General features: G+C 36.7%; 3 protein-coding genes across 7 annotated transcripts in view; 2 read left to right on the top strand and 1 right to left on the bottom strand.

Annotated features, from left to right (window-relative positions):
* The window catches only part of LOC116305115 (oxidation resistance protein 1), a 38,372-nt gene extending 30,345 nt beyond the window's left edge, over positions 1-8,027 (top strand). For 2 of the 3 annotated variants that reach the window (XM_089028666.1, XM_089028668.1), the window contains 7 exons: positions 1,541-1,591; positions 4,083-4,162; positions 4,637-4,730; positions 5,689-5,841; positions 6,220-6,318; positions 6,478-6,551; positions 7,182-8,027. In XM_089028666.1, coding sequence (XP_088884792.1) covers positions 1,541-1,591; positions 4,083-4,162; positions 4,637-4,730; positions 5,689-5,841; positions 6,220-6,318; positions 6,478-6,551; positions 7,182-7,317 — 687 coding nt within the window. In that variant the 3' untranslated portion in view covers positions 7,318-8,027. The remainder of the gene's footprint in view (positions 1-1,540; positions 1,592-4,082; positions 4,163-4,636; positions 4,731-5,688; positions 5,842-6,219; positions 6,319-6,477; positions 6,552-7,181) is intronic. The other variant, XM_089028667.1, reaches the window with a different exon arrangement.
* Positions 8,028-9,134: 1,107 nt separating this feature from the next.
* Positions 9,135-10,403, bottom strand: LOC148911868 (uncharacterized). Its single transcript, XM_089028678.1, has one exon. The coding sequence runs from the start codon at positions 9,838-9,840 to the stop codon at positions 9,151-9,153; it is 690 nt and encodes a 229-aa protein (XP_088884804.1). The 5' UTR covers positions 9,841-10,403; the 3' UTR covers positions 9,135-9,150.
* A 671-nt stretch (positions 10,404-11,074) lies between these two features.
* Positions 11,075-23,506, top strand: LOC116305121 (NPC intracellular cholesterol transporter 1). Of its 3 annotated transcripts, none has more exons than XM_031714957.2 (16): positions 11,075-11,292; positions 11,550-12,863; positions 13,459-13,724; positions 14,411-14,813; positions 15,470-15,767; positions 16,093-16,445; positions 16,963-17,153; positions 17,496-17,719; positions 17,869-18,069; positions 18,361-18,496; positions 18,702-18,775; positions 19,066-19,223; positions 19,706-19,819; positions 20,241-20,315; positions 21,930-22,128; positions 22,663-22,837. In XM_031714957.2, the coding sequence occupies exons 1-15, from the start codon at positions 11,239-11,241 to the stop codon at positions 22,104-22,106; spliced, it is 4,038 nt and encodes a 1,345-aa protein (XP_031570817.2). In that variant the 5' UTR covers positions 11,075-11,238; the 3' UTR covers positions 22,107-22,128; positions 22,663-22,837. The 3 variants fall into 3 exon arrangements, with proteins under 3 accessions (XP_031570817.2, XP_031570816.2, XP_031570815.2); XM_031714956.2 differs by having other exon boundaries at positions 21,930-22,132; XM_031714955.2 differs by lacking the exon at positions 21,930-22,128 and having other exon boundaries at positions 11,076-11,292; positions 22,663-23,506.
* Positions 23,507-23,679: the final 173 nt, after the last annotated feature.

The following is a 23,679-nucleotide window of genomic DNA, read 5'->3' as shown; positions in this document are numbered from 1 at the left end:
AAAACTCATGATCAACTCACATATCCAGTTTCAAGGAACCCTCTACGCAGGCATTAACTACAATGATAAGAGACAGTGGTGTAGTGGCCTATGCTGTGAACCTATAGAGCAGTTTTCGTATGACTGTGAAAAGCTCAGTGCCGTGTGCATGCCTTGCCACGACCGTGATGTTTTCTAGCATTTTGAATGGCTGATTTTCTTCTCGCGCAATTTGATTGGTCTGGCAGTGCCGTGACTTTGGCGTGATTTTATCCACGCCGTGTACATGCCGTGTTGCGGGCATTTGATTGGATGAGGAGTAAATTCTCGCGCGATGTGATTGGTTTGGCATAGGCCTTGCCGTGTCACAGCTGCGCTTGTGCCGTGAGCTTTTCACAGTCATACGAAAACTGCTCTAGTAATATTACTTACGAAGTCAGTTAATAGTTTCAAATTTAAATCATAATTCAATGATTGATATCAACATTGCCAGATATGCCATGTTCATGTTATCATGTTTTTTAGCATGATTCATACTTCTGGTTAATAAAAATAAAATTTAAACACCATAGTTTTTAATAATATTAACTAAATACAGTGAATAAATTGATCATTCATAAGACGAGATTAAGAAAAAGAAAAAAAATTCTGTCTTAAAAAAATTGCCAATCATAGGTTATACCAGTTTTCCCCCATATTATCTTCAACCTGTTTTTCACTAAGAAGTTTATGTCAATAATTATAATTTTTTCAAGTTTCTTACTAACTACTAAACAAATTATGTGCAGCTGACGTAAATAACCAGACAAAGCTTAGTACAATACTTTAAATACACCTCTTATGCCTTTGTTGTCGTAGTTCACCATTACACACCATGTCATTTTCTTATTATTAATAAATAAATATTTCTATACTGATAATATTAATACTTTAATTTTAAATTTCACCTTGAGAAATAATATAGAAGAAAGCCAAATTAATATTATAATATTATTCACTTACTACTGAACATTTAGAGAATATTTTTATTTTAATCCCTTCACCTATAAACTGTAAGACATGACTAATATGCTAATGTTAGTTTACTAAAAAAGATAATAATTGCTAGACTAAACTAATTTGGCCCTGTACTAAAATTATATACTCTTTGAAAGGCATTAAACATATCTTATTCAATTTATTTGCATATAAATTCTCTTTCTCAAGAGTTATAGGAATAGTTAGTTTTTAATTATAAAACAATATTTGTAACATAAATATTAAATTTAATATTGATAACTGAAATAATGCTAAAAGGTCTGACTATTAAAGCACTTCTCTTCTGGATTTTGAATGAGCCAATAACAGAACTAACAATAATATCAACAACTTTTTCTTTCTCACATTTCTGAAGTTTCTGACAAGTCTGTATTATGTGCTAATTTAAATATCTGTCAAAATTCTGCAACCTGATTGGTTGACCTAGGCCTTCTTAAGGTCAACAATGCAGCTGGTTGGAATAATTGCTTAATGACAGTGCTTTCGATTATATTATTTTAGATTGCTTACATTTCTTTATTAGGCTGTTCAGTTTGTGGATGGCTTTTATTCCTGTACCCCTCCCAAAGCAAAGGTAGGCATCGCATGCATGCACATGTTACATTGATTGTCAGAGCATTCAGTGGTAGCCTTATGCAATATATAAATCAATCAAATTTCTTACCTAGTGTATTTTTTATGTATATTTATTGATTAATTCATTATACTCAATTGACGGTTTGCACATCATCCAATAAACAGCAATGAAAGCGTAATATTTTCAAATTTCAAACTCATTCCCTTGAGCATTAGCCTGCAGAGGAGGCGTTCTTTTGATGGGTTTGAGAGGAAGAATCGGGGTTTTGGGGTTCCTGTTTCGACCAAGGGATTGCGAGAAAAATGGGACCTAGCAAAAAAAGGGAATGTGGGGGGAGGGGGAGGGGAAGAAGGGAATGCCTGCCAGCATCCCTCGTTCTTCCCCTTCCCGCCTCCTCCCCCTTCGCTTCTCTTTTGCTTGGTTTCAATTCTCACTCATTCCAAAGTTCCCCCAAAACCCCGGTTTTTATCCCAAACACAAAAGAACGCCTGCCTTGCAGGCTACTTGAGCATGTTTGTTACTTTGTTTATGTTTCATCCACATGATGTAAATAAATGAAATGAAATGTGGCTTACAATGGGTAAACACTTTTAAGATTAGATGAAAATTGAATTATTTCTCCTGGAAAAATGATTCTACCACGAGTGCATGCATGCTTCACACCAATTGAGCATTATTGAGGGGTCTGTAGCTATTCGCATGTTGTATGTTATATGTATATGTACTATTCTTGGCACAATATATTAGATACATAATAAATAGATGTCAATAGGCTGTGTTGTACATGTACAGTGCATGCTTGCTTGTCTTGTTTGTATTCAACTTTGAGTTAAATTTGTTAATGAATAAAGACTCGTAATTTAAAGTAATGTGTTGTCTAAATGGCATGCCTATGTAAATGTGTCTTAATGATAAGTCAATCATAAAGATGTAAATAAAACTAACTACTCTTCCATATATATATTTTTTTGTTTGTAGAAGGGTGAGGTGGGTAGGGCTTTATCAAATTCCAGCTTTTCTTCACCTTTTACATGTAAAATAACAGGAGAAATTTAATGATAATAACATCAATCGTAGATAAAAGTATTACCAGTATTCTCTTCAAGGATAAAAAATTAATTCTTACCGAAATTCTTTTTCATTGATATTTTTATTAATATTATTATTATTGATATTTGTTTACTGTAATAATATTTAATCCTTTTAGTGGTAAAAAATAACCATTAATCGTTATAATTGTAATTAATATCACCTGGATGATATAGATTACTTGATATTTTTATTTACAGGTTGAAAATTAAGCTCCAAACTAATAGGGTATAATATTAAGAATAGCGTTTTAATAAACCTACCAAGAGTAATGGTGCCTCTAACTGAGATATATCTGCATATCACATTTAGCAATTATTCGCCGAAGGCAAAGTGAATATCAGGAAATATTTACCGAGATGCGAGTCTTTGAGCAGCGAGGTAAATATTCCCCATATTCACTGAGCCTGAAGCGAATAATTGTTTTAGCATATACCAACTTGTGTACAGAGTAACTTATTTTTATATACAATAATTCAATAAAAACAAACAAACGGAAACTTTAAGTTTGCGTGACAAGTTCACGCAAAACTTTTAGCAAAACTTTTAGGCCATACTTCGTTGCCTTTTTAGTATTGATAGGAATAGCATTTTCAATTTCCTCTTCGGAAATTGTAACAAAACGATTGCCGGCAGATGTCATTTTGTTGCTGACTCAATATTCCAAGATTCAGATGTGAATATCGTACAATATTCACCTCCAATTAACCAATGAGCGCGCGCGTTCTTAGGAAGTGCACAAGTTGGTATATGCTAATAAGTTATATTTACTACACAAGATTGGCTAATGCACCAAGACCGACTTCACTACAGTTATTTACAACACACAAAAGTGCTCAACTCACAGTTGATTTTAAAGAGAAAGATTGGAGAACCTGGAGCGCATCAGATTGAAAAAAACTCAACTCACATATGCATTTCAGTTGAGAATTAAACCCACATACCCAGGCATTGCATCACGGTATATTGTATGAAAGCTTGGCAGTTAGGTAGAGGTGTATTTTTTTATAAATTTGAGTTGGGGGGGGGGGGGGGGGTTTAGGAAGCTAAAATGAAAATTAGGTCAGGGTTGTCATTACGTTTTGCAGTAAGAGAAGATCATGAACTAGCTGGAAAGCCCTAGCAGGGTTTTCATTAAGTTTTGAAGTAATACGAGATGATAATTGTAGTTTATGCTGGAGAATTTTGTTCAGTTACCGGAACATTCTTGGATATCTGACCCTAAGGGAAAATTTGGTTTAGGTTACACAGACAATAATAAATTGTCAAGCTGCAGTGTAAAATGTTTTGAAGTGTGCTGACAAGAGCATGAAAAAATAAAATAAAATTAGGGGGGGGGGGGGGGGACGTCAAGTGAATACCAAAGGACCTGGTGATACCCACTCTTTTTGTATTGCAGGTCCTAGTGCCTTTCTCTAAAATAGGCAAAGAGTTAATATTAGATGTGTGCCAACCAAACAGTAACCTAGAGCAAGGAAGGTTAGTAGTGTGTGTACCTAGAGCCATAGATACTTGAGAATTATTACTGAAAACTGAATCTGTACTGCTTGATAGCTCTTTTCGGCTTGGGGCATATGTTTTCCCAATTTCGGCCACATCATTCCCTAGAGTATGATTTCTTTGATTAATGGCTACACATGAAAGACACATGAATATGGAAACAACCTCAAAAAAGAATCTTATTCTCAAGAGAATGACATGTGGTGTGAAATGGAAAAACATTAATGCCTAAGCTAAAAAATAGTCTATTGACATGGAAGAGTCTCTTCACAGAGGCTGCTTGGTTAGAAGAAGATAATAAAGGAAAGAATCCTGAGGAAGGAAGGGAAAAAGGACATTATTACTTCCTTTTCCCTTCCTTCCTCTCTTCTTTTTCTACTTCCCGGATTCACTCGTTATTCCTTCTTTATTTTATTTCTTCATTATCTCACTCGTTTTAATCTATCTCAACAGCGTCAAGTCGCCAGACAGCCTCTCTGATGATATTGCTTTCTTGCCAGAGATGTCTGATGATTCTCAGATTCTATCAAAATCATTGGTCAAGAAGGTATCTGAAACACTCTATCGACTCATCCTCTTGTGGTTCTGCCTTTCAGAAAAGTGCTTTCATTTCCACATCTCGCAGGAACATGCGTAATTGGTAAATTACGAGCCTTAGATGAAACGACTGAAGAAGAGTGAAGAGTGTGAAAGGCTCGTATGGCACTCTTCTTCAGTCGTTTCATCTAAGGCTCGTAATTTACCTATTGTTAGTACACAGGATCTCCGAGGCAGGGTCGGACCTTCCAAGAACTTTGCTGATTCGTTTTAATCTTGTTCTTCTTCTTCTGCTCTACTACACACACTACTTTTTCAATCCTTAGTGCGAAGGTTTTTAAGCCTTATTCAAGTGAGACATAACCCAAACAGAACTTCCTGAGATGAACTATTTTAACATAAACATTTGCCAATTAAGGAGGGCTAAAGGGTGGTCTAAACAGCTGCGTCCAGGAAAGAACTTCCTAATCGGAGAACTAACCTAAACAGTTCTGTGTGCGTTAATAATCTCGCCTGATTATTACAATATCGATCAATGAATTACAAATACGTCATAAACGAATGCTAACTTGAATACGGTAATAGCTCTGGACATGATTTTAGCCATACCTACAATGTGTAACTACAAAGTTCATGAAAGCTATAAATTGATCTTGTCCATAATCCTCAATGGAAATATAACTTTAAACCGTTGGTTCGGCCCTAGCACAAACCACTCTTTAACCAAAACGACTAGACACTACAAAATCCTATTAATTAGACCACACAGCACTTTGGTAAAGAAAGATAAAACATATCAAAACTGTGGCATAACACTATTACGCATGTTCTTATTTGATATCCGAGCCTATCCCACATGGCTTACTGCCTCATCTATCTATTTCCACATCTCGTATTTCTCTTTCTCTAATAATTAAGCAAAAGCAACTGCTACAATGCAGCTGAATGGTATAATTTTGTGATTTCAGTTAAACAAGAACCTTCCTTCTCGTCTAGTTGGACATACATGGACATTGGTATACAGTACCTTTCTCCATGGCTTCAGTCTAAAGACTATGTACAGGAACATGGAAGATTTTGATACACCAATGCTAATAGTAGTACAAGATGATGAACACCAGGTTGGTAGCCAGTACCCCTTACCTACCCGGAACATTTTGATACACCAATGCTAATAGTAGTACAAGATGATGAACACCAAGTAGGTTGGCAGTACCCCTTACCTACCCGGAACATTTTGTGTTATTTTTTAATTATGAAACGATTATTGGTCGTTTATTTACGGGATATATTCGTTTACAGAATTGGGATAAAGAGTATTGGCAAAATTTATCCAGGATTAAAGCTTATTCATAACCCCCACCCCCCGAAAAAAAAACAGGGCTTTTTATGACCTAGTCGATACTGAATTCTTTTCGCAAAAGCCCCAGTTTAAAGGTGTAGCGTACCTTTTTCGAGCAGTCATTTCTTGAGCACTAATTTGACGCGTTTTTCCGTAGATATTCGGCACTGTGACGTCTTGCCCATTACGTATTAGCGAAGGGTTTTACGGGACAGGACAGTCGTTCCTATTCAAATTTGAAGGTGATGAGATCAAGGTGCGTACAAAAGTTAAACCCTAATGATTACAATAATAATAGTTGTAGCCTGCTTTATGTAAGCGGATCAGCTTTTATTAGTCCTCTCGTTTGTTTGTGCTAAAAACTGGTGTTCCATTTCCGTCTTGATTTTCTCTGAAATCATTCTTTTTGTCACAGACTTTTCTTTGGAGAGGAGATAACGACTTCTTCATGAAAGGATCAGTAGACTGTATTGCATTTGGAAGTGGAGGGTAAGAATACTGGATCTATGTAAGATATAAAACTAAAGGTTTTGACGGCTGTCGCAATATGGCTTTCTGTTTCTTTATACATTCCATCATAGTACCATCCTTAATTGCCCTGTTTCACTATGACGTCACATTAAAAATCTATTGTTTTGGCGCTAAGGATCAGGTTCTCTATCCCTCATCCAGAGGGAACGAAATAGCAACAAAGCAAATAGTTAAAATTTGGTTAGAACAACTAAATATTGCACTAAATATCCAGAACGAAAGAATATTGAGCTTAAATTTCTATTAAACAAACCACGTAAACGAACCGATGAAATAGGGCAGTTTAATCAGACTCCTGTAAAAAAGGTCAAGTCAATGCATACTTGTATGGCTACAGTACTTGCACACTTCAGAGACGTATCCAGGGTATCCCACTTGGTGGGAGGTGGGGGGAGGGGGGGGGAGTGGGTAGAAAACCTTGGAAAATCATCCCTCTCCCCCAAGACACATACACGTTGCGACTAAACTGCCGTTAGAAACGTAGGGTCACTCCTGGATATTCCTCAATTCAAATGTGACCCAGTTTTCTCGGTTGATGTTTAGATTTTTTTAGTTTCGATAACAAACCAACATTGTTTTAATCTCCAGGGGTCAATTCGGGCTATGGTTGGACGAAGATTTCTACCATGGCAGTAGTCACTTCTCGGAAACATATCACAATGAAACGCTTTCAAAAAATGAAGACTTCTTATGCAGTGCAGTGGAGGCATGGGTGTTTATATGATCACGTAATGTGCGAGATATTGTCTGATGTGGCTCAAAGAATGACTGCATTGGAAAAACCGGACTGGACTTACGTCATGATTGGAGAAAACCCGGACAAGACATGATGTGCATGAATCTATCCCTATCTTCCAGATGAAAAATGGACCTGACGCCGAAAGTCACGTGATGTGCAAAGCAACAGGACACGTGACACAAGGCCAATCCTATTCTAAAATCAATAAATCTATATAGTTTATAATCTCTGTAAGTGTTGAGCGAAACTGAAACCATTTGAAAGTGGATTTGAGAATCCCATGATTAACGTTATTTAAGATTTGATAGTTGATACAGCATATAACCTTTAAGATTTATTAGGTTTCAAGGGGGCGAAGAATCTAACTATCACTTCCCTTGGTTTCACTACCGCTCCCTTCTCCAACCCCTGCATTGGTGGTACAGTATATTAAGGCGGTTTCTTTAGACGAATGTTCCGTATAGTTTAACTGGCGACGTGTCGATTAGTTAGAGGTTTAAAACTGAAAAAAACTCTTTGTTGTTGCCCTGCTGAAAAGGTCAACACAGAGGTACTTAGATTCCTTAGAAGTAAATTAAGAAAAGCTTATATATTTTGTCATAAAAATGATATTTAGTGAAGTAGGTATTCGAAGCTTCAAGTGGATAAAATAATTAAATAATAAATACCAATGAGTTTTGCAATTTTTGCATCAATTAACTTGTGATTATTTCTCTCTTAGGCTGAGACCACTATGTATGACAGGGGGCAGGTGATATTTTCAATGCTCTTAAAATCTTGGCCCCTCTTGGCCATCTAAAAAAAATTGAGGTGAACATCTCGTACCCAGAGCCCTCGTTCTTCTCTTTAATTTTTCACGATCATGCATCACAGAAACTAAAAACCCTTGAGCAAGTTTCGCGCAAAACCCCCTTATCGCCCCTCTTCCGTTAAACATTACCGGGTTTCGTTCTCAAATCTCGCTTTGGTTGTTGATTGGTCGGGGGCCAATAATTTATTCCTTGTGCGTCTTGGGGGGTGAAACAGGGATGAGAAAGGGAGCGGAAAAAAAGGGCTGAAAGGAAAAAGTAGGAAAGAGAATCGGAAAAAAAATTGGCAATTCTTGGTTTGCAATCAATCCCAAGAGAGCACAATAACAAAAGGGATGTCCGCCATGTTGGAAGATATAACAAAAGAATTCATTGAAAAATCTTTTGTCAAATTCTTCCAACATGGTGGCTATGACGTCTATTCTTGGTTTTCACCTACGTCATCATGAATTTCAAAAGCGTAAATTCGCATTATAATGAAATAAAAGTTTCATAATCTTGTAAAGCGTTCAAAACTACATATTCTGGCCAAATTTTAAGGCTGTAAAGCATTTCGTTGCAGAACTATAGGCGAGTAAACATGACGCAATTTTTGGTTAAAATGTATGGAGCGGCCATCTTGGTGTTCCAAGTTGGTACACCATCATGGCGGACGAAATTCCAAAGGCTTAAAGTGATGGAATATTTAATATGTTTGACTATTTTTCACTTACACATACTTTAAATAGATATTTTAAACGTGTCTAAGGGAAAATCTTTCAACTAAAGTAAATTATTTTAATATTTTCATCGCTATTTAGATAGACGTGACGGTATTGCGTGACACAAACTCAACCTTCATAACTCGAGAACCAAACATAATAATAATACTTTATTCTAAAAATGCAGATTACATATTTTGAAAAGGAAGACATTGAGGTTAGCCCTATATAAGTCCCCTAATTTAAAATAAATAAATAATTTTAAGAACTAATAATATATATATATATATATATGTACAATACTAACTTCAAAAAATGTTCATGTGTTTCTTAAGTCTTGTTTTAAATTTATTTACGTTGGGTTCATCTGTATGATTTACTACGTTATTAGGAAGATCATTCCAAGATTTGATTATTCGCACAAAAAAAGAATATTTGTAACAATTTATTCTAGCAGATTTGGTCTGTATTTTAAATTGGTGATTAGCTCTCGTTTTCGTACTTTTACAAAGTTCAAAATAGTCACTGAAATCTAGACCGTTCATCTTGTGTACAATCTTATAGCACTCAACTAGAGAGAGGAATTCCCTTCTAAGTTGCAAAGAGTTCCATTTGAGTATCTTACATCTGTCTTCATATGCCATCTCTTGTCGTTTTTGACCAAGTGCGATGCGTGACGCTCTTCGTTGTATAGATTCAATTGCATGGATATCCTTTACTAGGTGTGGTGCCCAAACTGGGCATGCATATTCCAGAATGGGACGGACCAGTGATTTATAGAGTATGGAAAAGATTTCCTTATTTCTACTACCCGTGGTACGTTTAACTAAACCAAGGACTTTATTTGCTTTATGTACAATTGCTTCTACATGTTTGGACCAACTTAGATCGCTCGACATTATAACTCCAAGGTCTTTGTAGTCATGTACGTTCTTTAATGCTGTGTCGGATATGTGATATTGTGTTCTATTCTTATCACCCTTATGAGTTATCCTCATGGCTTCACACTTTTTAGGGTTAAACTTGACTTGCCAATCCGCCGCCCAGTCTTCTAAAGAAGCAAGGTCCGACTGTAGAGCTGTTACATCCCCAACGTCGGTTAGTCGTCGATAGATCTTAGTATCATCAGCAAACAATTTGATGCTTGATGTGGCTACATTTGGAATGTCATTTACATATAACAGAAACAAGATCGGCCCCAGAATTGAACCTTGCGGGACACCCGATGTTACTGGAGACCAATCAGAAAAGGATCCACGTATTTGCACTCTTTGTTTTCTATTAGTTAGAAAATTCCTGAACCACAATAGTAATTGATCGTCAATGCCATACCTATTAAGCTTGAAGAGTAGGCGTTCATGTGGAACGCTGTCAAACGCCTTTGACAGGTCTAAAAAGATAACATCTGTCGCTTTTGAGGTATTTCTTGATAAACACCAGTCATTATAGCTACTTAGAAGTTGGCCTACCGTTGATCTGCCTTTTAAGTATCCAAATTGATTTTGGTTTAATAGTTGATGTTCTGTCCAGAAGGCTATGACTCTTGACAGAACATCAACATCGAAATGACTCGAGACTTTTTCTTGTGTCTTATAACACTGACTTCTAAAACATACTTGAGAAATGTCTTTATACGATCTGTAGTTTAGATTTTGATGTTTTGATGACGTCATGTGAAAACCAGCAATTGCAAACGAAGAATAGAGGCTTTGCACCATCACGTGATGGCAGCCACGACAGGAGGCACGACAATAGAGTATACTTGTGTAAATGAATGGACCAGATTCAATTGTTCCTGCCTCCTGTCATGGCTGCCATCACGTGATGGTGCAATGTACTGCCTTGTGGACTTTGGTTTTCGCGTATATTCTTAACAAAGTGAAATGCGCTGTTTCACTTTTTATCTCGTGTTCCATCAAGAAAGTTTCGTAAGAAATAGTTGGGATCCCTGTGGTAAAGTTTTCCCCGATTCTTCATTTCACGTGCTATCAACCTAAACTTTGTTTTTTTCAGATAAGATCAGATATTAAGTTCTAGACCCCTGGCGATGCTTATTTCCGCACGAACATGAAAAAACAAATACTTCAAGCAATTGTTTTTGAAGTCTCGTGACTCACGTAGATTGAGTCACCGGGCAACGTCACAAAATATGGCGGACCAGTGGCCTGACTAAACGGACCAATCAGAAGTCTTATTTCGACATATGCATGCATTCATTAGACGCAATACAACACCCCGATCGGTCTTTACCGGACTGACTTTGAAACCCTTCTGAACTTTGGACGTGTTTCTTTACTGGATTTGTCGCTATAAGACATCGATTGATCGATAGATCTTCTCTATAAGAACTAAAGATTTTCAATTTGGATTTGACGAATCTGTGAATTTGAAGAAAGATGTTATTTTATGCGTGTGTTTTGACGGTGCTCCTCTTGTTTCCCTCGAATCAGGTATAAAAATCTAAGTGTATGTTGTACAGTTTATATTGTATTGCATAACATTTAACTATAAATTGAGAATATTAAGACCTTTTTGACTCCTAAACAGTTTAATACGATCACACATATGAAAGATTGTAAATTGGGAGAGACAAAAAGTGAAATACAGTGAATAAATTAAAGTGTTATTTTTGGCCGGTATGAAAGTATTAAGCTTAGGAAAGACAACATGCTTTCACAATGTTGAAGTAAAATCTCTTGCTTTACAGGCTAAAGATATTGCACCGATTCACAAGAAAGGGTACTGTGTTTGGTATGACCAATGCATTAAATCTCCAGATGGCAAGTCGCTGAACTGCCTCTACAATGGCCCAGCCAAGGTCCTCAACGATACAAAGGGGATCAGCTTGCTGAAGAAGCTCTGTCCTCAGTTTTCGGGGGACCACCGCACTTGTTGTAGTACCAAACAGCTTGTAGCATTGGATAGTAATCTTAATACCCTACGCCAGTTTACGAGCCGTTGTCCAGCATGTTGGCAAAACATGTTGGATTTGTTCTGCGAATCAACATGTAGTCCTGATCAGTCTCTATTTATGGACCCTACTCAAGTCGTAGGTTTTACTCCGTCAATTTTGAAGATTGAGTACTATGTTTCTCCAGAATTTAAAAATGGGCTATTTGATTCTTGTAAAAATGTAGTGTTTCCTGGGAATAACGAGTTGGTGTTGAATCTGCTATGTGGCGAGAGTGCTGAAACATGTACACCGCGTAAACTGCTTAAATATATGGGCAGCACAAGCAATGGAATGTCTCCCTTTGATTTAATATTTCCTGATATCTTACCCCAAAACCTAACCTGGATGAATCAAACTAGCTATCAATGCAATGAAAGTTTTGTCAACCCATGGACTAACAAGACTTCCACGATATGCAGCTGTCAGGACTGTGCTGCATCTTGCCCATACATCCCTCCTGTACCTCCAACACCAAAACCAAAGACCATCCTGGGTCTAAGAGTACTTTCATTCACTCTGCTTATCATCTACTTGGTATTCTTTTTCACTTTCATGCCAATAAGTTTCTACTTCATCACAAAACAGAAAAACCAGTACGCACGCATATCAGATGGGCCAGCACCTGTTTCATCATCGATGCCATATACCAATGGCCATAATCCAAATGTTATCAATGTGAGGTTTGCGCGGAAGCCAGGCATGTGCGAGAGAATGGGCTTCTGGATGGACAGGCAGCTACGAGTAGTTTTCAGTACATGGGGTCACTGGTGCAGTTGTCATCCATTCATCGTCATCGTTGGTTCTATTATTTTCGTTGGGGTGTTAGCCGGAGGTTTGAAATTCTACAAGGTTATAAAAAACCCAGTAGATTTGTGGTCTGCACCAGGGAGCAGGGCTCGTAAAGAAAAAGACCTTTTTGATTCCAAGTTTAGGCCATTTTATCGTACCGAACAGTTGATCATCACTGCAAACCCTGACTACCCTCAGAACCACACAGGTTACCTACAGTACCCTGATGATAAGTTTATACCTTTTGGAAATATTGCACATTTGGATCTATTGAACCAGGTAAGGGATCTGAAGATCTGGGGCCAAGTGGGGGCAACAGGAAAGAACAAAAGAAGTCAAACCTTTTCTTGATAAAACATTTCCTTTGGATTTCCGTTAGCCTTCCTATATACCCGCAAGAGCTAGTAAATAATTACTGTTTTTTTCCCACCATGTGTACAGTATATCTTGTTTGTCTCGACATTTCTCTGCTAAATCAGTTTTTTTTAAGGTGACTGCCTACAGGAATAGGAATTTTTGTTGAACTTTATGAGATTTTCTTGTAGGCACTAAAAGAATGAAATATGACAAAAAATCCATGTCTTTTTCTTTTTCTCAATAATACCCATGTAGTATTGTAGAATGATTCACTTGCCAGCATTTGTGCAATTACAGAGCCTGTAAAGAGCTATTATCTTGTGAGTTTTAATTTTTTTTCTGATCATTTCCAGTGGTGAAATTTTTGTTTCAAAAACTCATGCATAGGTGCCATTAAAATGCTGATTATCTTGAAAACAAGCTTGGGAAACCCCATTTTTCTTTTCATATATGGAATCATTGAATTTCACTATTGCTCTATTGATTATTACCAATACTTTTCTGCTTCCCATTTCAGGCCCTAGATTTACAGCTGGTATTGACATCAATGAAGGTGCCGTTCACAGAGAATGGAAAAGAACAAAACATGACTCTTGAGGATGTGTGTTACAAACCCCTTTCTCCCTTGAATAACAAGTGCGTCATCCAGAGTCTGTTTCAGTACTTCCAAAATGACAAGAAAAAACTCAATCGCTGTATTACTGCCCTGGCGCATGAATGTAAGCCTGGCATGAAAGATTATTTCAAAGCAGATTTCCATGATCACATACGATATTGCACAAGGTAGGTCTATGTATGTAATGTTCAGAACATCAAGAGGTTTAGTGCTACAGAAAATATTTTGTGCTTAACATTTGCTTTAAAGGCTTCTTCAAAATTCATCTTTTTAGCTTTAGGCATAAGTTTTTCCCATTCAGACTAAGTGTCATTCCCTAGAGACTAAGATTCTTTGTTCGAATGGTATCCATATTCATGTGTGTTCCCATGCACAACCTTTACAAAGAAATAATATAATTGGCAATGAAATGGTGATCTGAAATAGTAAAAAATTACGCCCCAAGCTAAAAAAGTCTATTTCTTTTTGTTGCTTTTTTAATTTTATTTTTATACATGTTAAATATCATATCTTTTGATTAGTCGTCAGTATAACATGGATTTTCCCCCTTGCCAACAAAACCGCAATAGTTCATAATTAGTGCACATTGCCAATGTTTCCCATAGAAATATATAATACATAATGCAGAATAATGAAAGAATAGCCTACTTCTGAGATATGTTTTGCTGCCAATCATGTACAAGGCTGTCAGCATGAGGCTAAGTGCTAAATTAAATATATTCTTTTCTCATGTCACAAAATCACTGAGCATTGTGCACGGTGCCTTACATTGAATCCTTTGTGCCTGACAAGCAAAGCATATCTCAGAAATGAGCTGTTAACAACTTTAACCCATGTAACAATTCTTTTGTAGTGCTCCGACATCACTTGATGACAAAAAATGGGGTGGAGGTTCATGCCTGGGTGAAAACGGTATCCCTATCAACCCAAATATTGTCATGGGAGGATTTAACGGAACTGACTACAACATGGCAAATGCTCTCATTATTACCTTTGTTGTCAACAACCACAAAGACGAAAGCAAGAATGCCAAGGCAGAAGCATGGGAGAAGGCCTTCATTGAGTACATGAAGAATTATGTTGCTGACCCCAGCAACAGCAACTTGACCATCAGCTTCACTTCTGAAAGATCTATTCAAGATGAGTTGGACAGAGAGAGCAAGACAGATATTGCTACCATCATCGCCAGTTACAGCATCATGTTTGCATATATTACCATCGCACTGGGTCAGGTCAACTCCTGTGATAGGATTATGGTGAGTTCATTATACTTTCACAAGGACATATGCTTAATTTGTAAGCTCATTGCAGGTTAAAAAACATAGAACATAGAAGCACTAATTAGATGTGACAGCTAGTGGAATGTTCATAAATTATTGCATGGTGGCTTTTATCTCATGTTTCATATCAGCTGTGTATCTAAATGAATACATCGGAGGATAATTGTGTCGTGTCCCAGAATACATTTTGGACTCTGCTTCTGTGTTCTATGTTTTTGGACCTGACAATGATTTTTACTATTAGAGAGTTTTAGATTTACGTTCACGGCAAACGTGAAACGTCAGTTGACCAATAAAAAATTCTTTTGAATTACTGAAAAAGAATCGCAAAAACGTCCAAGTAGTAGAAAAACAAAAGAGTATTTGCGCTTGGTGAGAAGGTTTGTAAAAGGTAAAGTAAAATACAGGAAAACTATGAAAACGTGGTCACGTTTGCTGTTTGCAGGGAGAAAAAAATGTCAGTCTAAAACTCTCTATCGAGTGTAACCCAACGGCAACCTGTGTCAAAAAATGATTATGATCATATTATGATCACAGACCAATGATCTTAACCAATGTTAAAATGTGGCTGCACGCAGGTTAGGGAATAACATATGGTTTGAACTAATGACACCCTTCTTTTCCATCTACAGATTGATTCCAAGTTCACCCTTGGCTTTTCCGGCATCATCATCGTCTTGTGTTCAGTTGCTTGTTCTATTGGGTTCTGGAGTTACGTGGGCGAACCTGCAACCCTCATTATCATTGAAGTCATACCATTCCTTGTTTTAGCTGTTGGTGTCGACAACTTCTTTATTTTGGTACAAGCCTACCAGCGTTTAAATCGCTATAGCAATGAGGATGTACCCAAGAAAGTTGGTCACGCACTTGGTGAGGTTGCGCCCAGTATGCTTTTGTCATCATTGGCTGAGTCCGTGGCTTTTGCTTTTGGTAAGTTTGCTGTAAAGGAACTTTTATTCCAAAGATCTTGTACAAATTTCCGCTACTTTACTTGAAAAGAAAAAGAAACTTGCTGATACTCTAGTGATGAGGATGCTCTTGGAGCTGTCGTATTTTAAAAAATCTTCAAATCAAACCCTTAAACAACCTCAGGGCTGGTCAAAGGTAGGGCACAGCTAACTCACAGATTAAATTGAAATTTAGCTGGTGAGGTTTTGCATTGGGAGAAAGACTGGAGAACCAATCCTTGTTTTTTTCTATTTTTTATTTTATTTTTTTTATACCTGGATGTTAATATTGATATTGTTTTTCTCAGGTGCCATGTCCAACATGCCTGCTGTCAAGGTGTTCTCTCTCTATGCTGCAGTAGCAGTCTTTATTGACTTCCTTTTCCAGATCACATGGTTTGTCGCACTAATGTCTCTAGATGCCAGGCGACAAGAGAAAAACCGCATGGACATTCTCTGCTGTGTGCGGAACAAGGACAGTAACGCAACACACCAAGATGGATTTTTATACCAGTTTATCCAGAAACTCTATGCCCCAGCATTGCTATCAGATTACGTGCGACCATGCGTCATTGCATTCTTTGTTGCTATGCTTTTTACTAGCATTTCAATGACAGCCAGGATATCTGTTGGACTTGATCAAGAACTGGCACTACCAAAGGTATGTGAACACAGAGTCTCCGTCATAGTTGGGAAAAAGTTACAATGTACTTCACTTCAATAGACCTTTGTACCTTGGATGTAGTGTTTTCCCACTTCAGACCTAGTGACATTCTCTTGAAATTAAGATTTTAATGTTCTTTCCACATTCATGTGTCTTCTCATGTGCAACGGTTAAACAAAGAAATGATACTTTTGGGCATGACACCCCCTGTACCCCTCCCCTGGATCCGCTACTGAGGTCTGTAATAAGCAAAGCTTTAGGCCCAAGCTAAAGAGGTCTATTTTCTTGATGCCCTAAACTCAGGGTTGATCAAATCCTTGGAGCAGGTGATGTTTATAGCCATTTTAACAATTATTAGGTTTTGTTACTTTCACTTTATTCCATTATCCAATATACTTCTGGTTCGTAATTTAAACAACAATCAACCCTTTTAAACAAAATAATATCATTGTATGTCCATATATTATGTACCATAATGTTGACTCTAATACCCAAACCTTCAACTTTTTCTCAGGATTCCTTCTTACTGAATTGGTTCAAGGACCTAAAACATTACCTGCATGTGGGATCTCCAGTGTATTTTGTGCTTGATGGCCAGTATGATTATGAACATGATCGAGGGCAGAATATGATCTGTGGTTCTGCAGGCTGTAATTCTAGTTCTCTTGTGCAGCAAGTTTTCCGAGCCTCATTACAACCTGAGAGGTAAGCTTCCAGAAAGTCGGCAAAGCTAATAAGATAAAAATAAGATGAATTGAAAGAGTTTGATAGTGGCTGGGATAGTGATTATCGCTGGGTTTCTTTTGAAATCATTTCCCGTCTCATGCAGAATGTTGATCAGCTGAATCACAGTTTTCTAAAGAATGCTAAAGGTCCACAGTTTGATCCTAAAGATGTTCACATCTGTTTGATTTTCTCTCTAATCAGTGTTAGCTTTTAAAACAGAGGACTGATTGAGAGAGGGGGTAAAGTGGTGAACTGCCTACTCCCTGGAAGACCTAACTGCACGAACACTGATGCTAAATAAGGCCTCTTTTTACCTTTTAGTTCCAAGATTGCTATGCCTGCCTCCTCATGGGTTGATGACTACTTTACTTGGTTAGACCCAAGCAGTACTTGCTGCCGAATTCTACACAAACAGTCCTGCAGCATGGTTAACGTCACCAAGTCATCCTTTGTTAATGGGACAGAGGTGAACTCCACTAACCCAGTATTAAAGTGTGGAGTATCTACTGAACCTGTCAGCCCACTCACCTTTTGTAATGCTACTGGTAAGTGAATTGGTTTCAGTTGGGTGCATATTGATTCATGTGATACCTTGGGTTGACAATCAGTCCTGTCCATTCATTCCATTTCATCCATCTTCCATTGATCTACATTAATTTGATATCTAAATTGTTCCATCTTTTCTGTTTTTCAGTCGATAGCAAGCTGTGCTTACCCTGTTTGAACAAATCTCAATCAGGAGATCGTCCAACCTCCTATCAGTTTGACAAGTTCTTGCCATTCTTCCTGAAGGATAACCCAGAGATGAAGTGTGCAAAGGGTGGTCATGCAGCTTATGGCAATGCTTTACAACTCAACAACTTGTCCTATCCTGGTGTTAATTTTCTAGTTAACTGTAAGTGCTACAGCCTTAACTTGTTATCATAGCAGCTTTTCTTTCCCTTCTTTCCTTCCTCTGTCTCTTCCTTATTTCATATCTCTTGTTTCTTCCTTCGCTTCATAAATCTTTCTTCCCTTTCTTCCTTTTGTTTCTTTCACTTTTTCTATCTCCATTCAACCTTTCTTTCTTTCAATCTTTCTTTGAGCAATCCATTATTTGTTTTCTTCCATGTCATTCATTTGTTTATTCATTTCCCCTCTCATTTCAATATTAATTTGTTTGCATAATTTATTTGTTTCTCGATAGCATCATACTTCATGTCCTATCACACAATTCTGAAGACCTCAGATGACTTCGTGGCTGCCCTCAAAAGTGCTTATGAAATTGCAGATAAGATCACCAAGTCTATTAACAATCCTAAAATCAAAGTTTTCCCATACAGGTTAGTCTGAGAAAAATGTTTTCTTCATTGTATTGTTATAACCTCTGCCTTCAAATTACATTGAGATCTGTATGATGGTATTGTGATCAGTGATTCAATCCACAAGATGACTGCTATTCAGCTGTGATGCAGGGCTTAAAATCTAGCTGCAACAAACTAATGCCATCCGATTTTTCTAATATTTTTTCTCTGAACTATTTTTCAGTGTATTCTATGTATTTTATGAACAATACTTGACTATAGTCACTGATGCCTGGCAAAATCTCTTGTATTGTGCTGGTAAGTGATATGAGTCCTCTGCAAGCATAGCTTGGGTGTGTTGTTTTCCCATTTCAGACCACACGTTATTCCCTTGAGTATCATTTCTTTGCTTAAGGGTTGCACATGAGAAAACACTTGAATATAAAAAGAACTCAAACAAAGAACCTTATTCTCAACAGCATGACATTTTGTCTGAAATGGAAAAACATTACGCCCAAGCTAAAATCCTTGAACAACATTATTAGCTTTCCATCATCACTCTGAAAGAACACCGTATTCTAATTTGATAATTTTTTTTTGGTTTTCAGCGGCAGTATTTGTGGTCACATTCTTATTAATGGGATTCAATCTTAGTATTGCTGCTATAGTAACATTCACAGTAGCCATGATCATAACCAACCTGCTCGGCTTAATGTACTTATGGGATATTAATCTGAATGCAATCTCTTTAGTTAATCTTGTCATGGTAAGTATGTTATAGAGTTAAGATTTAACATTATGTTAGGGAGAAAGAAAGCATAAAAAAGCAAATGCTGTGTTTTTAGTGTTTTTTAAATGTTGAATTTATAAAATGTGAATAAAAATGTTGAATTTAATGCTGTGGATGGTTCTTGATAATGATAATTATCGATAATGATTGTTGATGATAATCGATGAAGCTGCATGTAATAATTTATGATGATGCTGATGATTGATGATAAATGATGATGATTGATGAAGCTAATGATTAATGCTGATAGATAATGATGATGCTGATGACTAATGATGCTGATGATAATGATGATAGATATTGATGATGCTGATGACAATAATGATAGATGATAATGAATGATGATTAATGATGTTGATGATAATAATTATTGATGATTCATGATGAATAGTGATAAAAGATTGTGATAATAGTGAAGGATATTGATAATAACTATGGTGATTGTCTCTACAATTCAGGCTGTTGGCATATCAGTGGAGTTCTGTTCACATATAGCACGTGCTTTTGCTGTCAATCTTAAAGAAACCAAAAGAAAACGAGCAGAAGATTCATTAGCCTACATGGGCAGCTCTGTAAGTACACAACCCTATTCCAATTATTGACAGTCACCAAATGTCAGCCGATTTTTCAGGCTTGCCGCAGAACTTCAGAAAGGGGTTTATAAAGGGATGTTTTTATTTACTACTTTATGGTTTAAGTAAAATTCAAAAGAGAAAGAGAGGGGTTTGTTTGCAACTCAAATCCACCCCTGGCCGTAGGTTTGTTTCATTTAGAGTGTTATTGAAATATATTGCAATATTTATAAGCACTATTTGGGGTTTACAAACATAAGCAAATGTTGAGATGTTCATTTGCCAACCATTATCACAATAGTTCTTGCCAATTTGCTTTGTTTCATCAGCTGATCATCTCTGGTTGGCACAATAATAAAAATAGCTTATTTCAAAGCAACTAGGGATATAGCATAATGCATTTTTTGCTTCTCGTTGTTAGGTTTTTAGTGGAATTACTCTTACCAAGTTTGGTGGTATTATAGTATTAGCTTTTGCCAAGTCAAGGATCTTTGAGGTATGTCCATCATACAATACGATACAATAGCCAATCTGCATGAGCACGAATCTCTAGCACGATGGGAAACACAAATTAGAACATGAGCACGAATCTCTAGCACGATGGGAAACACAAATTAGAACAAAGAAATCAATAGAATTATCACAAAAAATTACTCTTTGTTGTCGTCTGCTGAAATACTTGCAGTTTCATAGGATATGTCAAAGAAAAAGTTGTTAGAGGGATTTTAAGAGGAGCTGAAAAGTTTAAGTACTCGGTTTCCCATCATGCTTCGTGCTAGAGATTCCTGCTCGTGCAGATAGGCTATTCACATGATTATATTCACAGCGTAGTTACAGAAAATAACAATATCTTTCCCTTATGAAAAAATATCAAATTTCCCTAATACTTTAAATGAAACTAAACTAATACTAATCTTCTTATGTTCTGAAAAAGAATGTTTCAAGTAATTCTCAATAAGATTGGACTGTTTATTTAAATTAGAAAAAGAAAAGATTATATATTTTATTATTTAGCTATTGCACATGAGAAGATGCATGAATATGGATACAACTCAAAGAAAGAATCTTAAATTTCAAGAGAATGACACGTAACCTGAAAGTATGCTTTAAGGGTTTATTAAGCTCACTGCATTCGATCCCTCCCTGTTAACAATTGATAAATGGCCCAATCATTGCATGTTGAATCAATAAGACTTTAAGCTATAATTATATATTAAGTATATAAGCATATCTGAGGTAAATTAAAAACCTATAGTGAAGACTAAGCTTGTGGTTACAGACACAAATAATGCCTTGAGAATGGAAAAAATTACATTATCTAACAAAACTGACCAAAATCCAAATAAGCTACATTACAAATGTATTGACATAAACCTTCAATAAATAGTCTCTAACAATTAACAATAAAATGAAACCAGCTTTGTTTACCCAAACATTCATGGACATGGGAATGATTATTTCTTATTTCCATCAGTCAGGAAAAAAAAAAAATTATTCTTGTGAAGCAAAGTATTGGGATTCGTTATTCATGAGCAATCAGTAGCTGAAGCCACATCATTTAAAAACATTTTGCTCTACAATTTTTGACAATTTGCAAATTGCCTGGAACTCAATTTTTTCTGAGCAAAAAAAACTTTATGACTAGCCAGCTATGGTATGTGTACGGTCACATCCCACCCCTCACCCCTATGAGGGAAATGTTTTCCCATATCTAATTTGCAATTTTAACTTTTTAAGAGTGGTATTGCTGGCTTTAACTCAGCTGATAAAAGTTTTTGAATCTCATTATCTGCTCCACATGGTGGTTGAAAACTTTTGATTCAGCTGATGAATATTCCGCACGAGATGAAATTACGTCACTAGTGCAACCCAGCAATAGAATAAACTTTTTTTTACACTAAATTCTTTAAAAAATAGCAATGATGGATTAATGCTAATTCTGAATAATGAAATTCCAATTTTGCTTCCAGTCAAAATAATGAATCCACTCATCCTTTATCTCCTGGCGTCGACTGATTGTACTTAATTATGAACTTCACTGAATTTTCTTGCTTTTCTCAAGGCATTGTATAGGTCTATCAATTCACAAGTAAATGTCTCTCATTCTCAGGTGTTTTACTTCAGAATGTATGTAGGAATGGTGCTGTTTGGAGCTCTGCATGGCTTAGTTTTCTTGCCTGTTTTCCTAAGCTACATAGGACCGAACCCCTCAAGGCTTGAGGAATTAAATGCCGATATTGACAATGAAAAAGCACCACTTATTAAAAAGACTGATCAAAGTTCATGACCTTAATACCAACAATAACTAGGCATGTATGTTCTTAGTATAAGCACTGTCTTGTTATTTTTGACTGAGTTTGCTCTCTGTTGTTGACATTTGTTTGTGTGCACTCTGCCTGTATGAACTGTACAGTATTAGAAAGAAATCTTTGAGGCCTAAATCATATTAAGGCAAAGCTCAGGGTTTCTAAGGAAGGGCAGCACAATTACTTATCTGGCTTAACATTTTGCAATATCTGGACACAAAAACTGTGTACCATCGGCAACAAATTTTGCATCCTATGCCAGGCATCACAATTTCTGGTCTAAATATTGTCAAAAATTGTAGTCCCAGTAATGAAACAAAAAAGTCATTGATCACTGATGCATCCCAAAGCTCCCAGTTGTTGTGTTGACCAAGGACCCAAGACATTCTGGCTCCCCAATTCAATTTGGCTTGTAGATTGAAAAACTTTACCCTGCTTCATTCATCCCCACCCTTTCATATTTTAGATCCCCTGGATTCCTGGAGAAGCTGTTAGGATGTTCACAAGCATTTCTAACATGTATTTCTTTATTTCTAGGTTTTCTATTTCCGTATGTACTTAGGTATGGTGTTATTTGGTGCTCTACACGGTCTTGTTTTTCTACCAGTATTCTTGAGTTATGTTGGACCAAAGCCTTCTCGTGACCCTGACCTTGATAATGAAGAAGACGAGACATTACGAGGGAGCTTTATAAATGGTGAAAGAAAACCATTACTTGGCTCAAATTATTCAGCTATTCAATAAGATTATCTTTCTAATTGTGAATGAAAGATGAGGGAAAGTGAATAGAGTTGCTTGGATGTGATATTCGGAAACGATATTCATTATATCAGACAGCAAGCCAGTCCACTTTTGTTACAGTGCATCAGTACACCTGATGGCTCTATAGAATTGAAAAAAAAAACCCGTTTGATTTACTTGCAAAAGGGAACAAGAAATCAAAAAATGCAGACACCGCATTTACCAGAACCAATTTTATCTTTTGGTAAACCTGTTTGACTTGTTACCCCAAATTCAGGTTGGTTTAATGAGACTGGTGAATAATGGCGGCCATGTTGGATGGCTGAAATAGAAAAAATCTAAAATTTGCTCCATGATATTTAATTAACAATTTTTTTTCTGTCATGCAACATGGTTGCCACCATGTGACCTCACAGAGCTCCAATAAACTTGAACTCTAATTGAAATATTTCTATAAATAAGAACAAAAGTACAAAATTCTATGCTAAAAAAATTATTAGAGGGTATTAATTATCACAGGCAGGAAATCGATAGACAGTTAGAAAATCAGGGTGCTTTTATTGGAAGACTCTTGCTGCTGTGTAGCATGGTTCTTAAGATGCACCAAACAACAGCGTGTAATAAATAACTTTTTGTAGAAGACTATCTTTGGCCTTTTAACTAACTTATAATATCTTGTATATGTTTGTAGAATAGCAGATATTATGGATGCATTCAAATGAGACACCACCCGATAGCCTCACTTGTATGATTCTTGTAGTGCTCGTTTACGTACGCGTGCGCTACGCTTTATGGCCGTCGTTCCCTGCTTTA

Source organism: Actinia tenebrosa, unplaced genomic scaffold, assembly GCF_029948245.1.
Source record: "Actinia tenebrosa isolate PJP-AT-01 unplaced genomic scaffold, QUT_ActTen_1.0 PGA_scaffold13__45_contigs__length_12533684, whole genome shotgun sequence".
NCBI lineage: Eukaryota > Metazoa > Cnidaria > Anthozoa > Actiniaria > Actiniidae > Actinia > Actinia tenebrosa.
This window is presented reverse-complemented; position numbering and strand designations above follow the sequence as displayed.

Excerpts from the sequence above, each read along its gene's own strand:
- LOC148911868 (XM_089028678.1), bottom strand. The coding sequence starts at position 9,840 with ATGAGGATAACTCATAAGGGTGATAAGAATAGAACACAATATCACATA.
- LOC116305121 (XM_031714955.2), top strand. The coding sequence starts at position 11,239 with ATGTTATTTTATGCGTGTGTTTTGACGGTGCTCCTCTTGTTTCCCTCG. Across the intron at positions 17,154-17,495 it reads GCCTCATTACAACCTGAGAG|TTCCAAGATTGCTATGCCTG; the intron begins GTAAGCTTCCAG and ends TTTACCTTTTAG. Across the intron at positions 20,316-22,662 it reads CCAAGTCAAGGATCTTTGAG|GTTTTCTATTTCCGTATGTA; the intron begins GTATGTCCATCA and ends CTTTATTTCTAG.